The 12,499-nt window shown below is 40.8% G+C and overlaps 1 protein-coding gene across 5 annotated transcripts in view; it reads right to left on the reverse strand.

The window, feature by feature from the left end:
• The window catches only part of CNTN4 (contactin 4), an 814,349-nt gene that overhangs the window by 411,229 nt on the left and 390,621 nt on the right, over positions 1 to 12,499 (reverse strand). For all 5 annotated transcript variants that reach the window (XM_074344450.1, XM_074344446.1, XM_074344447.1 and 2 more), the window contains one exon: positions 2,138 to 2,279. In XM_074344450.1, the coding sequence (XP_074200551.1) occupies positions 2,138 to 2,192 (55 nt within the window). In that variant the 5' untranslated portion in view covers positions 2,193 to 2,279. The remainder of the gene's footprint in view (positions 1 to 2,137; positions 2,280 to 12,499) is intronic.

Raw genomic sequence — 12,499 nt, forward strand, 5'->3', positions numbered from 1 at the left:
TTTCTTTGCCAAGAAGCTCACCAAGAAATATATGACTAAGGAAGTATAGAAAAGGTAAAGAATGAGCAGTTAAATAAATCTGTTCAAAATTCAGAGTATCGAGTGCTATGTAAATTAATGGAATCAAGACAAATAGCAAGAAAACAAAAACATTAATTAAAGCTCGACTCTACCTACACTGAAGGAGGCATATGGGAAGGGACTATTAATGCCATGTAAAACAGTTCACAGGAAACACTCACAAAAAAATCAATACTGATTTCTCACAAAAAACTAAGTGAATAAAAAAGATACAGGTACACATCTTAGGTGAGAATTCTGAGTTTTTCAAAACACAATGGAAGAGATTAATGGCTTCCTTGATTTTCGACCCTTTAATTTCTTGATATCTACGCAGCATAGTGGGTTACATCAGCACTTTGCTGCAGCCAAATACTGAAAAACTGGTTTAGTCTGATGCTTTAAAGAACATGTTTATCCCAGCATCATGAGGAGTTAGAGCCAGAATGTCCCAGTCAAGGACTTTCAGGAAGGACAAGGTGCATGAAAAGACTGAGAAAAGGAACTGAGGCACAGAGCCTGAGGCATTTGGTGGGGGGGGGGGGGAATTAAGCTTCTGACCAGACGAGGAAGAGAAGTAACATCTCTAAAAGAGATGGCTGGACGCCAACATGTCCATGGTGACCATGCTGGGAATCTTACTAAGGCAGAACGTTTCAGATTTGAAGGCAGGGCACTTTAAAGTGTACAAATGAATGGGAGTTTACATTTAGAAAAAACAGAGGAAGAATGAAAACCAAAATTTAAAGAGTAAATTTGCCCTACGTACTGGAAAAATCAACAAGATAGCTAAAAAACTGAATGGCGTGCAGGTCAAAACTGTGGAGTCTGGAGTGGGTCGGCTTGAGTTTGAATCTTATTAGCCTTACCACTTCCTGGCTTGGTGACTTTGGCTGAGTTTCTCAACTTCTTGATGCTTCAGTAATGATATTAATAACAATAGTCATAAAAGGGAAAATAAACAGCAAATCCTTCCTCGTGGTCAAGAAAGAATGAAATAAGGTAAAGCACACCAAGTACTTAGCATAGTACCTGGCACGGTGTAAGGGACCCACACATATGAGTATGACCATTTCTACCTTTAATTATACAACAACTGCAAATAATCTACCATGTCAAGCTGTCGGTCAATACAGCTGTGGAACTCAGCTAACAGTTCTAAGAGAGCAGTAAGTATTTCTGTCTTGCTTAGGAGTGTATTCCCAGATACTAACACCGAGCTGGCTCTTTATAAGGTATTCAGTAATATTATTTGAACGAGTCCGTGAATCAAGGAAATGATGATCCAAACTCATTTTTGTTTTGTGTTGTAAAAATGAAAATACATTCCAGGTGTCCCTCTTGGACTTGACACACTGAATAACAGAGCAGGTCAACTAGACTCATTTCAAGAAGACGTGGAAAGTTGTCCACCATCCCAACCTAGAAACCAGCCCTCAGTGCATGTTGGACTTCAGCTGCATCAACACTGAGTTATGTGTGTCAGCTGGCAGGGTCATATCTTCCAGAAAACCAAGAAAGTAATAAATAGCATGTTTGAACTTTTAAAAGCCCTTGTCTAGCAGTTGACCATGAATGTATGATAGAAAATTTGTTGTCTGTGCTTTCTGGCTCCTGCTAAACTACAGGTGCATTGAAATGAAAAAGAAAATCGGAATCAAAAGATGGGGTGATATCAACAAAGACACTGAAGAGCCACCAGATAAACTTCCATCCACTGACATCAAAGTAGGCAATACTCTAGACTCTATTATCAGTTTTACTGCCCAATATCGCTGTGCAATTGAGCACTAGAATGAGCAAAAATAACAACTTTCAAACCAAATAATGGCTCAAATGACTCTAAAAGGACTAGACAGACAGGTTAAATATCAGTGTCTAGCGGCAGATACCACACCATGAAAAGAGCCAGCAAAAGACCATCAGGAGAGTGTGTTCGACAGTGTCAACAAATGCTAGTCACAGTAGCGTGCACTCTTACATTCTATCATTGCCATCTAAAGTGAAGGCCCACTTTTGAATTAGTGTGAAATACACTGGTATTTTTAAATCAGAAAGTTTTAAAATGGCACTCTACCTGCAAGGCACAACATGAATGATTGCAGGACCAGCAGTTCCCATGGCAACCTCATCTTCAGTTTCCCAGGTCAAAGGAGTTTCGAGTCCAATAACAATTGAGTAGTCTAGCTGCTTCTTTTAAGTTGTGTTCAACCTTTAATCTGTGGGAAAGAAGAGACATTACAATGAGATTTAGGAATACTTCTCCTTGTAGTCTCTGCAAATTCATCTTTACTTGAATATAAATAAAAATGACTTCTGGAAAGCTGCTACTGAAGAAGACACAATGTGTTAAATTGTGAAGATAAAGCAAGTAAGCCTCTTTTCCTTCCTCCAAATAATCCCTGGGCAGAGACTGGAGTGGGTATGTGCCTGTGGCTACTGAGTGAAGGTAAGAACAGCTTCTGATTAGGTGTGAACCAACCCGAAGGCAGGGGACTGAACTATTTTTTACAAGTTCTTTTCCAGTTCCTTAGTCTCCAGGCCCTGTTCTTATTTATTTTCCAGTTAATAATATGCCCCAAATAGTGAATACAGAAGAAATGCCACTGAATGAGATAGGGCTAGTGGTGGTGGACCTTAAGGAGAAATCCCCAAGTCTTAGAATGGAGTCATGTGAGGGGAAAATAACTACCCCATCAACTCAAACATTTTTTCCCTGTCCTCCACATTTCACTCCTAAAATGGAAGAGAAATGTGCGGCCTCACTGCCTACCAGGAGAAGTCCTACCAATTATGAGTAGCTGTCTACTAGGTTCTTGTGGACAAATCCAGAGCATGATGAAGAACCGTAATTCCTCCATTAGCCAGGAATCTTAGCACTGGAGAACAGTACAGGAAAGAGAGGCTGCTTGCTCTGTGTACAAAGTACAATGCAGGTAAGTGAATGGGTGAAGCAGGTATTCACGGGCACACTAGGGAGAATGGGTACATACACCCGGTCTGAGGGGGCAGGTGCTGATGGCCAACCCGTGGGGCACGGACCCAGGGTTGCAGGAGAACCTACAACTTTCTCAAAAAGAGTTAAAAATGTTATCGTATTCTGGAAAATCTCCCAAGGTTTAAACATTGGAAATTGGTTCAAAATATATATTTTTTAAACACTGAGGGAACCAAACAAAGCTAAATTGCCTTCAGGTTCCAAAAGTTTGCAACATTTTCTCAGTAAAACAACTCACACTGTACTTGCTCTCAACCACGCAGCCCTTCCAGCAGCCATCCTGTGAGCCGGCCCTGAATTTATGCAACTAGGGTGCACCTTTTGCTTGCCAGACACTAGTGATGCACTGGACCTGCCAAAATGCAGATCCCAGCTCTAGCCTTCAGCATCACCTACTCCAGTGGGGGCAATTACCTGCAATTTCATAAATGTGCAACAAAAGTGCATGCTTCAATAAGAAAGAATGCAAATTTTGTAAAGTGCCACAAAATGTACCATCTTGAAGGAAGGAGGAAACTTTCTGGACTTCATAAAGGAGATGAACTCCCACTGGGGTTTGAAAGATGAGCAGGATGCTTCTTCTTATGCATCAGTTAATCAAACAAGCAAGAAGTCTAGGGAACCGGAAGACACACTCTTGTACAGCTGGAGCTGTAACAAATTACATGATCCTGGAGATGCACCCCACCCTGCCTCCCTCTCCAGGTTGTTTCAAGGGAAACTTTCTGGGTACGTAAATGAAACCGCTTTGAATACTACAGAGCACCATACAAATGCTATGTACTTGTAGCCATGATTTTCTTTTTTTAAGCAGATGATAACCCAGGGCTTCTCATCTCACTGCCACTTGAAAGGAAAACAGTGAGCAAACACAGGCTTACACAAAAACAGGGACCAACATGAGCTCCTTAATCAAGGGCTCTCAGCACTCATTTATACCACGTGGTCACTCAGAAGCCTTTCTGTTTACCAGGAAGCTAACAGAAAGTGAAGAACCATCACGAGAGAACGGCACCCTTCTTTTGTGCCCTTAAATAGCTCAGTTTCTGATAAAGCTAGACTTGATATGTTGTGAAGACAAAAGGGACTCAACTTCTGATCTGCTGACGTGGCTGAAAAGCAGGCAGTGTCTCTAACTGGATATGTTCAGATACTCTTCTGACATGCATGCGATTAGGCCATTTTAGATAAACAGGATGTGCTGATCAATGAAAACTATTAATGTCTTAAGCAAATGATCAGGGTATTAATAATTAATTTTGTAAGGGAAATGTCATCTCAGACCTGGGGATTGATCTATGATGTTAAGCAGTTACTAGAAGCAATTAAAATTAGCTTAGGAAATGTATCCAATTACACAATAAAGATTTAATTCATGATACGATGCTGTTTACGAATGTGTGTGTCCCACTTAGAGCTATAGGTTTTTAAGGATGAAGGATTTCGAGAACCCGATGGGCATTTATTTACATTCGGGTAGGTAAGGTTCACCTTTGCTAATCAGGAACAATGGGGTCGTTGACAGTCATTTGTCTGGTGGGCAGCGGTAACTGAGAGCACCAGGTTTTGTGAAGGGAGCTGAAGATTCATGAATCTCAGGTGGGATTGTGGTGTCGGATACAAAGGTTCCTAATTGCGTTTTTCCTGCCAGAACCAGAAAGCCAGCTGCAGGACGAGGCGAGAGTTACGGCCGTGATAGATCTCCCTGCAGCTCGGAGCTCTCCCTGCTTTATCCTAAGGTGGCCACAGCAGCACAAGGTAGTGCGCCCGGCACGAACTGTGGGACCTTGACCAAGAATTAGACTCGTAAATCCTGGGGAGGAGGCCACACAATGAAACAAGGCTGAATTGCTTTCTCTGGCTGAGCCAGAAGGAGATGAATAATTGAGAATTCTACAGTATATCTGGACAGGATGCTCCGCAGAGCAAAACTCCTCCAGCTTCCAAACCTTCAAACAATTCTTACACCAACAGTCATGCCAAAGAACTCAGTATAAAGTGTTCAAGACAAATCATGATTCAGTTCTTCCTGCGATGTCCCAGTTTCTACATGCAGGGTCTGATCACGTCATGATGAGTTTTAGCACCTGGCTCAATTAAAATTCTTCTGGTATCCGAATAGCTCTAACTCAGCTCAACAAGTAAGGAGGCGTGCTTACAGCGCAGCAGGGACAGTGCTAGGGGTTGGATGTGCAGAGCGGATGGTGGTAAGAGCCCTATACTCAAGGAGCGCACTGTTTATTTGCCAAGAAAGGAGATTAAACTGGTCATTATAATTCAGTGCAATTCACTTTCTAAGTCTATTAAGCACAAGGTGCTAAGGATGCAAAGCAACATAGTCTAAATGAGCCAGGGCAAAGGATAGGGTGGGGGCTTCAGGAATGCTCCCCAAAGGGGCTAACAGTTTGGACTGTCTTAAAGGATAAATGAGAGGGAGAAAGGAAATTCTAACCCAAGTGACAAGGACACGAAACAGGCATGACACTGAGAACTCAGAGATAGTACAAGTTACTGCAACGCACTATAATGAAAAAAAACAAAGTGGGCCGACTCACGCCTGTGCTCTAATCTTGGCCCCACCATTCTCCAGCCATGTGGTTCATCTGTAAAATAAAGACAGAACACCCACCTTCCAGGCTTACTGTCAGGATGAGTGAGAATGTATGGAAGGCACTGAAGACAGATCCGTGACACTTAGTAGCTACTCTTGTCAAAGACAGCACAGCACTGGCAAAGTCAGGGGTGTGATTCCCAAACAGCCTTGAATGTATATTAAAGAGTTTGGACTTGAATCTGGAAGGTGGGGACAACTTTAAACAGGGGGAGGTCCTGAACCAACTTGGTTTGCCTGTATGGGGATCTGCTTTACATGCAATCCCCAGAAGCACAGAATCTCTTCTTCCCCCAACCTTTGCTTTTCTCCTCTGGTCAACCGGGGAACTAGATCTCTAACTACGAAGTATATTTCCAACATATACAACACGTTCTTTCAAAACTTCATGGCAGCAAGACAAGAGTGGAGAAAACACTAAACTTGGAATTTCAGTTACTTCTTCCTGGTTTTCCCACTAGCGATCAACTTTCGGGAAGCCGTGGAAGCTTTGTAAACAAATCTCCTTGTCTGTAGTTTGGGAATCACATCATAAACCCTATCTTTCTCGTAAGTGTGTTGTAAAGGCCAACGGGTATATGTTTTGAAAGTGAATATTATTTAGACTCAGATTGAAGTCCCTTCCCAGATATTAAACCTTATAAACATAGGAATATTTGTTTTATTCATTGGTATTGAAGAGGCACATGGAATAGTAAGTACGGGACACAGAATAGGCAGTCAATAAACAGCGTGTAAATGAAAGAATACATTCAGCTAACACCGTTCATGGACGTACTACGTGCTTTTACATTCCCTCCTTATTTAATCCTCATAACAACCCTGGAGGTCAGGCATCACTAATCCTCTATAAAATTATAGTCTTGGAAACTAGACTATGAGAGGCCATAGAACTTGTTCAAGGACAAATGTCTAGAAGTCCACAGAGGCAGTATTCAAATCTGTGTCTTCATACTGCAAGCACTGTGTTCTTTTCTACCACAGTGACAGAAATGTAAATAAAGCAGTGTGTCTTTTACAGGGTGACATAAAATTCTGATGATGACTCTTCTGACTCTGCTTTTCATGTTGTTCTTCTGCAGCAAAGAAGCCAGGTGCCAGTGAGCAGAAGTGCAGAATCTGTGTAATATCCATAACACAAAGGACAGCATGGGCTTCAGAGCTGAGACCTTGTCAGAAGGCTACATCTCACTGGCGTGAATTCAGGCGCATTCTTGTGATAGCACAACTGTGAGTAAGTTTCTTTCCCTCTTACTGTAAGGACAGCAGGAACCATTTATTTTCTTACTAATTATTATTTAGAATGTGGCCATTCTTAAGGCCGGAATTTTTAAAAGGAGCACCCACAGTTCCCAGTTGTATGGCTGAGCATTTTCTGACTCTACATTTAACTAATGAGAGGTACGGTCAATCACAACGGCAAGGAAGTGGTGAAGAGAACTGAAAACAGGAGAGAAATTCAGCTTCTGCAGAAACCAACATGTCAATCATTTCAAGGGAAAATGGCATATACTCAAATCTTAATGTTCCATCAGTCAACAGAGATTTCTTGAGTGTCCATTATTCAGATGGTAATATGCAGATACCAAGAGGTCAAGGTCTCTGCCCACAAGGGCATGACAACTCAGCTTGGTAGAAAAGATTACTGGCTGTATGAGTTAGCTTACATGTCAAGTGAGTGGGACAAATAGTCTGTACTCTCTACCCTTATGGTAGCTGGCCTACGGTTCTTCTTGGATAATGAAAATTCATATCCTATCAAATTAGCTTAACAGATTTCTCCCTGTATCAGCTTTTTACTCTATCTACCAGAAGAAACACACTTCCATGTCTGTGTCCCTGAAGTCTTCCCTGCTTCTGTGGAGACAGGAATAGGTGGTCTAATAGAAGTGGTGAGAAAATGTGAGTCGCCTGGTTTCTCTTTGGATTGCTTGTCACAAGCATCTAAAAGTAGGAAGGGGACAAAGCAAAGAAGAGAAGATAAAAGGCCCTGGATGATACAGTTTGAAAGCTGCATCTATTAACCAAGAGGTAGGCATGCATGAGATGGAATCCCTTCGATAGCAGTACTCACCTACTCAATGGCTGTTTCGGACTCTATTTCGATCACAAGATCACATTACAGAGAACTCTGAGGAATTACAGAGGGTCAGCTAAGGTGGAACATTTCCCTCATTTTTAAAGGCTTTCTAGGCAAAATAGTATCTGCCACTCGTGGCAATTCTAAGCAGAAATAGAATGATTACATTAGGCAGAAACCCTCTGGAATAAAAGCCAGCTGGGCAATATCTTCTCAATTCAGTCAATGAAGGTACCTTTTTAAAATAAATTCCAAGAGCCTAAAGAATTCTATACACTAATTCTGAAAAATCTCTTATTAAACTTTCTTAAAATATATACTCACTATCACTTTCTCAACACACCTTCTCCTTATAAAAGCTTATTCTACTGTGATGTTAGACCTTTACACTTTGACACTCAGAGAGCATCTCACACAAAACAAAACAAGTAATTCCAATAATCACAGCGTGGTACTTCAAAAGATCGTTGAATTGAGATTCAGAATAATGGGGATCTTAGCTCAGTGCTGTTGTTTACTTGCTGGGCAAGTTTTTTTCACCAGTAAAACAAGGGTTTGGATCAGGTTTTTCTAAGAGTTCTTGAAGCCCCGATGCACCACTGTATCAGAGAAAGATTTAATTTGTCAAATGAATGGTAGTCACCATGCTTTGTTATCACCAAGTAGACATCTCACAATTTCTCAGATTCTATTATCTTCCCACCTGTCAGAGTTGTTTAAGATACACTGTGTTTAAGTTCTATGTATGGTGCTGTTACTGCAAATTTAATCACAAGACACAAATACATAGTCACTATTCACAGTCTCCACTAAGTAATCACTGACTGTACTACTTTCTGAAGTTGTACTTAATTTTTACTTTTATTACAGTAATACATAAACATAGCTGAAATAGTTCTACTCCCCTGAGAGAACTGCTTCCCAGGGAAAAATAAGTTGTCTCTCTGATATGTGTCTCAGTCTTGATAAAAAATGCTTATCCCACCATTTCTTGATTTGGGGATCATTATGTATTGCAATTTCTTTCATAGACAATGATATTTCAGTTTCCTTAGATACTCTCCCCATGACAGGCACACATACACAAACAGACACATACATACCTCATTCCACTGTTGTCCAAATTTACTACCACTTAACTTTTGGTTAATAATTTTCAACTGAGCCCCAGAGTATAATGCTTATATTTCCTTTCTATAATAGTTGGGTTTTTGAAGAGTTAATAATTTCCTCTTTATTTGCTTAGGTTTCTAAGTAAATTTACCATTTATCCCAAACATTTACCATTATCTAATGCTTTCATTAGGTTCAAACACAACTTGTGGCCCATCAGTTTTAATAAATTTTTAGGACATGTAGATACTAAACACTTTTACAGTTCAGCTGAAAACAAACATGTCTTGCATTCAAAGATATAATTATATATATGTCACGTACATAATGCAATTATCCATATATATGAAGCTTGTATGTTTGTGAAAATTTCCAGTACAACATATGAAATTGAAAAGCAACATAAAAGAATATGTGATTAAACTATGAAACAATGCTAGAGGCGATGTAATGATAGAATGTAATACAAATAACTGAGGAATAATAAATAATAGATATCACTTACAAAGCACTTACTATGTAGCAGTCTCTTATTAGTTTATTAGCTCATATAATCTTTAAAACAACCTTTTAAAGTAGACTACAATATTATTTCCCTTTTAAGGGTTAAGAACATTGTCTTCAGTTGGAGCTGGTAACTAACAGGGACAGACATAAACTCTGTTTTCCCCACAAGTTTATTGAAGCGTATCTTACACACACTAAGACGCATTCTTTTCAGTGTAAAGTTTAATGAGATTTCAAAAACTTATGCAGTCATACCACTACTACCACCATCAGGATGCAGAATATTTCCATCACCCCCAAAATCAACCCTGAAAGTCTGACTTTAGAGGCCAGATGTTTAACCACTCTACTGAAAATTTCCCAAACAGTTATAACACAAGCTTATTAGAATAACTGGCAACTGCAGGACGTATAAAATATATGGTGTTTTCCTCTTATTTAGGTTGCTTCTCAGTTACTCCACCCCGCTGTTAGAATGTCACTTGCATGTTAGTCCACTCAGTACAACAGAAACAGGAACAAAAGTAGATCATAGCAGAAGACACGAAAAGACACAGCACCTCCCCTTTCCCAGGCCCAGGGAAGCAATGCTAACTGAGCATGGCACTCTTCCCTGCTTAGACCACAGGCAGTCCCAGAGTCTTCTCCACATAGCCTTTCAAGTAGACATGACAAAATCAATATGGTTTGCAAGTAAAATAAAAATGTCTTTGCCTTCCCTACGGTAGTTGAAAACCTTGGCTTTAAAATTACACAAGCCAGGTTCAAATCCCAACTCTACCATTTAACTGTTGACCTTGGGCAAGTCATTTAACCTCTGTTAGCCTCACTTTTCTCTTTGACAAAGTGACAGTGATGATTCAAGAGTTGTTGGAAGGGATGTAAGAACAAATCTTTGGAGTTGGATTCTGCTAAAAAAAGGTGAGCCTGGCTTTGAGTAGGTACACTTATCAGGAAAAGAAGATGGACAAGCAGTGGAAGCATCTGGTTTTAGGAGACGTGGATGCAGGGAGCTCACTGTGCCAAAGGGGAAAGACCCATGACCCATCATAGTCTTTCCTGAGCATCAGAGAAGAATACATGGATGTGGCTTGGGGAAAATGACACTTCCCAGAGACTCCAGTCTTGGTCGTGCTCTCTGGGTACTGGGAAGTAAACTTCGCCAACTTTCTTAAGGCTCCTACCAATAGGGTAGGAAGGAAGGGTTTCTTAGCAATCATCTCACGTTTGTTTTCCTTCTGCCCACCGGTGTGCTGCAGAGTGCCAATTCTGCTAAACTCCCCAATAAATCACTGTTAATGAAGCATGTTGCACATACAGACAGCAACAGGCATTTTTTAATCACCTAAACCAAAGAAGAGCTAAAGGTAAGCACAAAACACTCTAATACCTAATATATTAGGTGTCAGATTTAAAGTGGCAAGAACCGTACAACTTTCAGAGCTTTTACTTGGATGCACTTGGTGGGAAGTAAAGCTTACCAGTATATTCATCATTATGCACAGCTTGCCGACTGCTTGGACAGCCAAATCAGATAGCTGGGAGCCTAAAAGAGAGTCTGGATCTCCTTAATCCAAAGGAAAAAATAAGATTACAAACATAAATGCACCGATTCTGATAGGCTCTCAAGATGAACAGGCTAAAGTCTTTTCTCCTCCACCCTTTATTCACAACTTATTAACTAACTTTCTACTAACTGACACGCCACGTGACACAGCAACGAGTCAGACAGACACCGTCTGCCCTCATGGAGCCTATTTTATCCTGCTGGGGGGGTGAGTGACCTGGTACTCTGAGGCGCTGGAACAGGGGACAACCAGGAAAGCACGCCAGTAGGAGTAAGAGTGAATGTGATCTTTGGAAGCAGACCTAACTTCAAATCTTGCTTTTCCATGTCCAATGCCTGAATTGCTTTGAAAAAGTTATTTCAGATGCTCCCATTTTTCATCTATAAAGTGGAGACTCTGCCACTTACTTCAGAAGTGTACAGAGAAGAAGGTGAGCTAATAATGCACGTCCAACGCTTAGCACTATAACACGACCACAGCATGGACTTTGTCTTCCCTGGGGGAAACTTGGAAGCCTCTCTTATGGTAGGAGGAAAAGTGGGGACATGAAACTATCCTTCTCTTTAGTGAAATGCTAACATAGGGTTTGTATTCATAGCCTGCCACCTCCTGCAATGGTGAACAAACTGTACCTTCTAGATCCTGTGCTATCATTTATAGAAATGAATATATTGGAACATTCGTCTAAATAATACTTGTTGAATAACCACAGTATGTCAGGCACTGTGCTAGGCACTGGATGTCATGGTAAAGTTGACCAAGTCCTGTCACCATGGGGCTTACCTTCTAGTGCATGTTCTAGGTTATTTGCCCGTGGAACTCAATTTCTGGGAGAATAAGCTGAGCTCCTACGCACAGCTCGGTGTCACTGTCCTCCAGGCTTGGACTGCACGCCGATGACAGGACGTTTCCAGATCATCTGACAAACTCATCTGAATTCTTATTTGGTATCGAGTAGTTTTCCAGAACTTCGCTGCATATTATACAAAACTATTTAAGTGAGTGGTCACCCCATTTTCTTGATTTTTGGACCCAGAGCTGTATGTGAGGCATGAAGATGATAGAGAGATAAAGTGATGAGCTTTTTTGTTGTTGTTATTTTTTTTTTGAGTATTTACCCTATCAGTTACTATCCAAAGATTTTATATACGTTATCTCATCCTCACAATAAACTGAGGAGGTAGGTATATAGTTACTCCCATTTGTCAGAGAAGAAAATGAAGCTTGGAGAGGCAAGTGAGTCACCTATTCCTTTGGCATCTCTCCCACGGCTTCCTTCTAGACCTGTCAGCAGTCAATTTCCTGTCAGCATACTGTCAGGACAACAGCACTGACATTCCAAAAGAAAAACAGAGTAGACAGCTGGTAAACCTCCACGTGAAGCCTGCCTTTCCCTGTATGGGTGAGGGTGCTTCATTGTCAGATGCAAAATAATGAAACTGAATTACTGCACGTGAACCCTGAATCATTAGCATGCCAAGGGACAGTTTTCCTCCTTGCAAGAACAGCAGAAGTGGCCAATGTGACAGTTTAAAAACCATTTTTTTTGTTACCCTTATCAA

The sequence above is a fragment of the Camelus bactrianus genome, chromosome 17 (genome assembly GCF_048773025.1).
Source record: "Camelus bactrianus isolate YW-2024 breed Bactrian camel chromosome 17, ASM4877302v1, whole genome shotgun sequence".
Lineage (NCBI taxonomy): Eukaryota > Metazoa > Chordata > Mammalia > Artiodactyla > Camelidae > Camelus > Camelus bactrianus.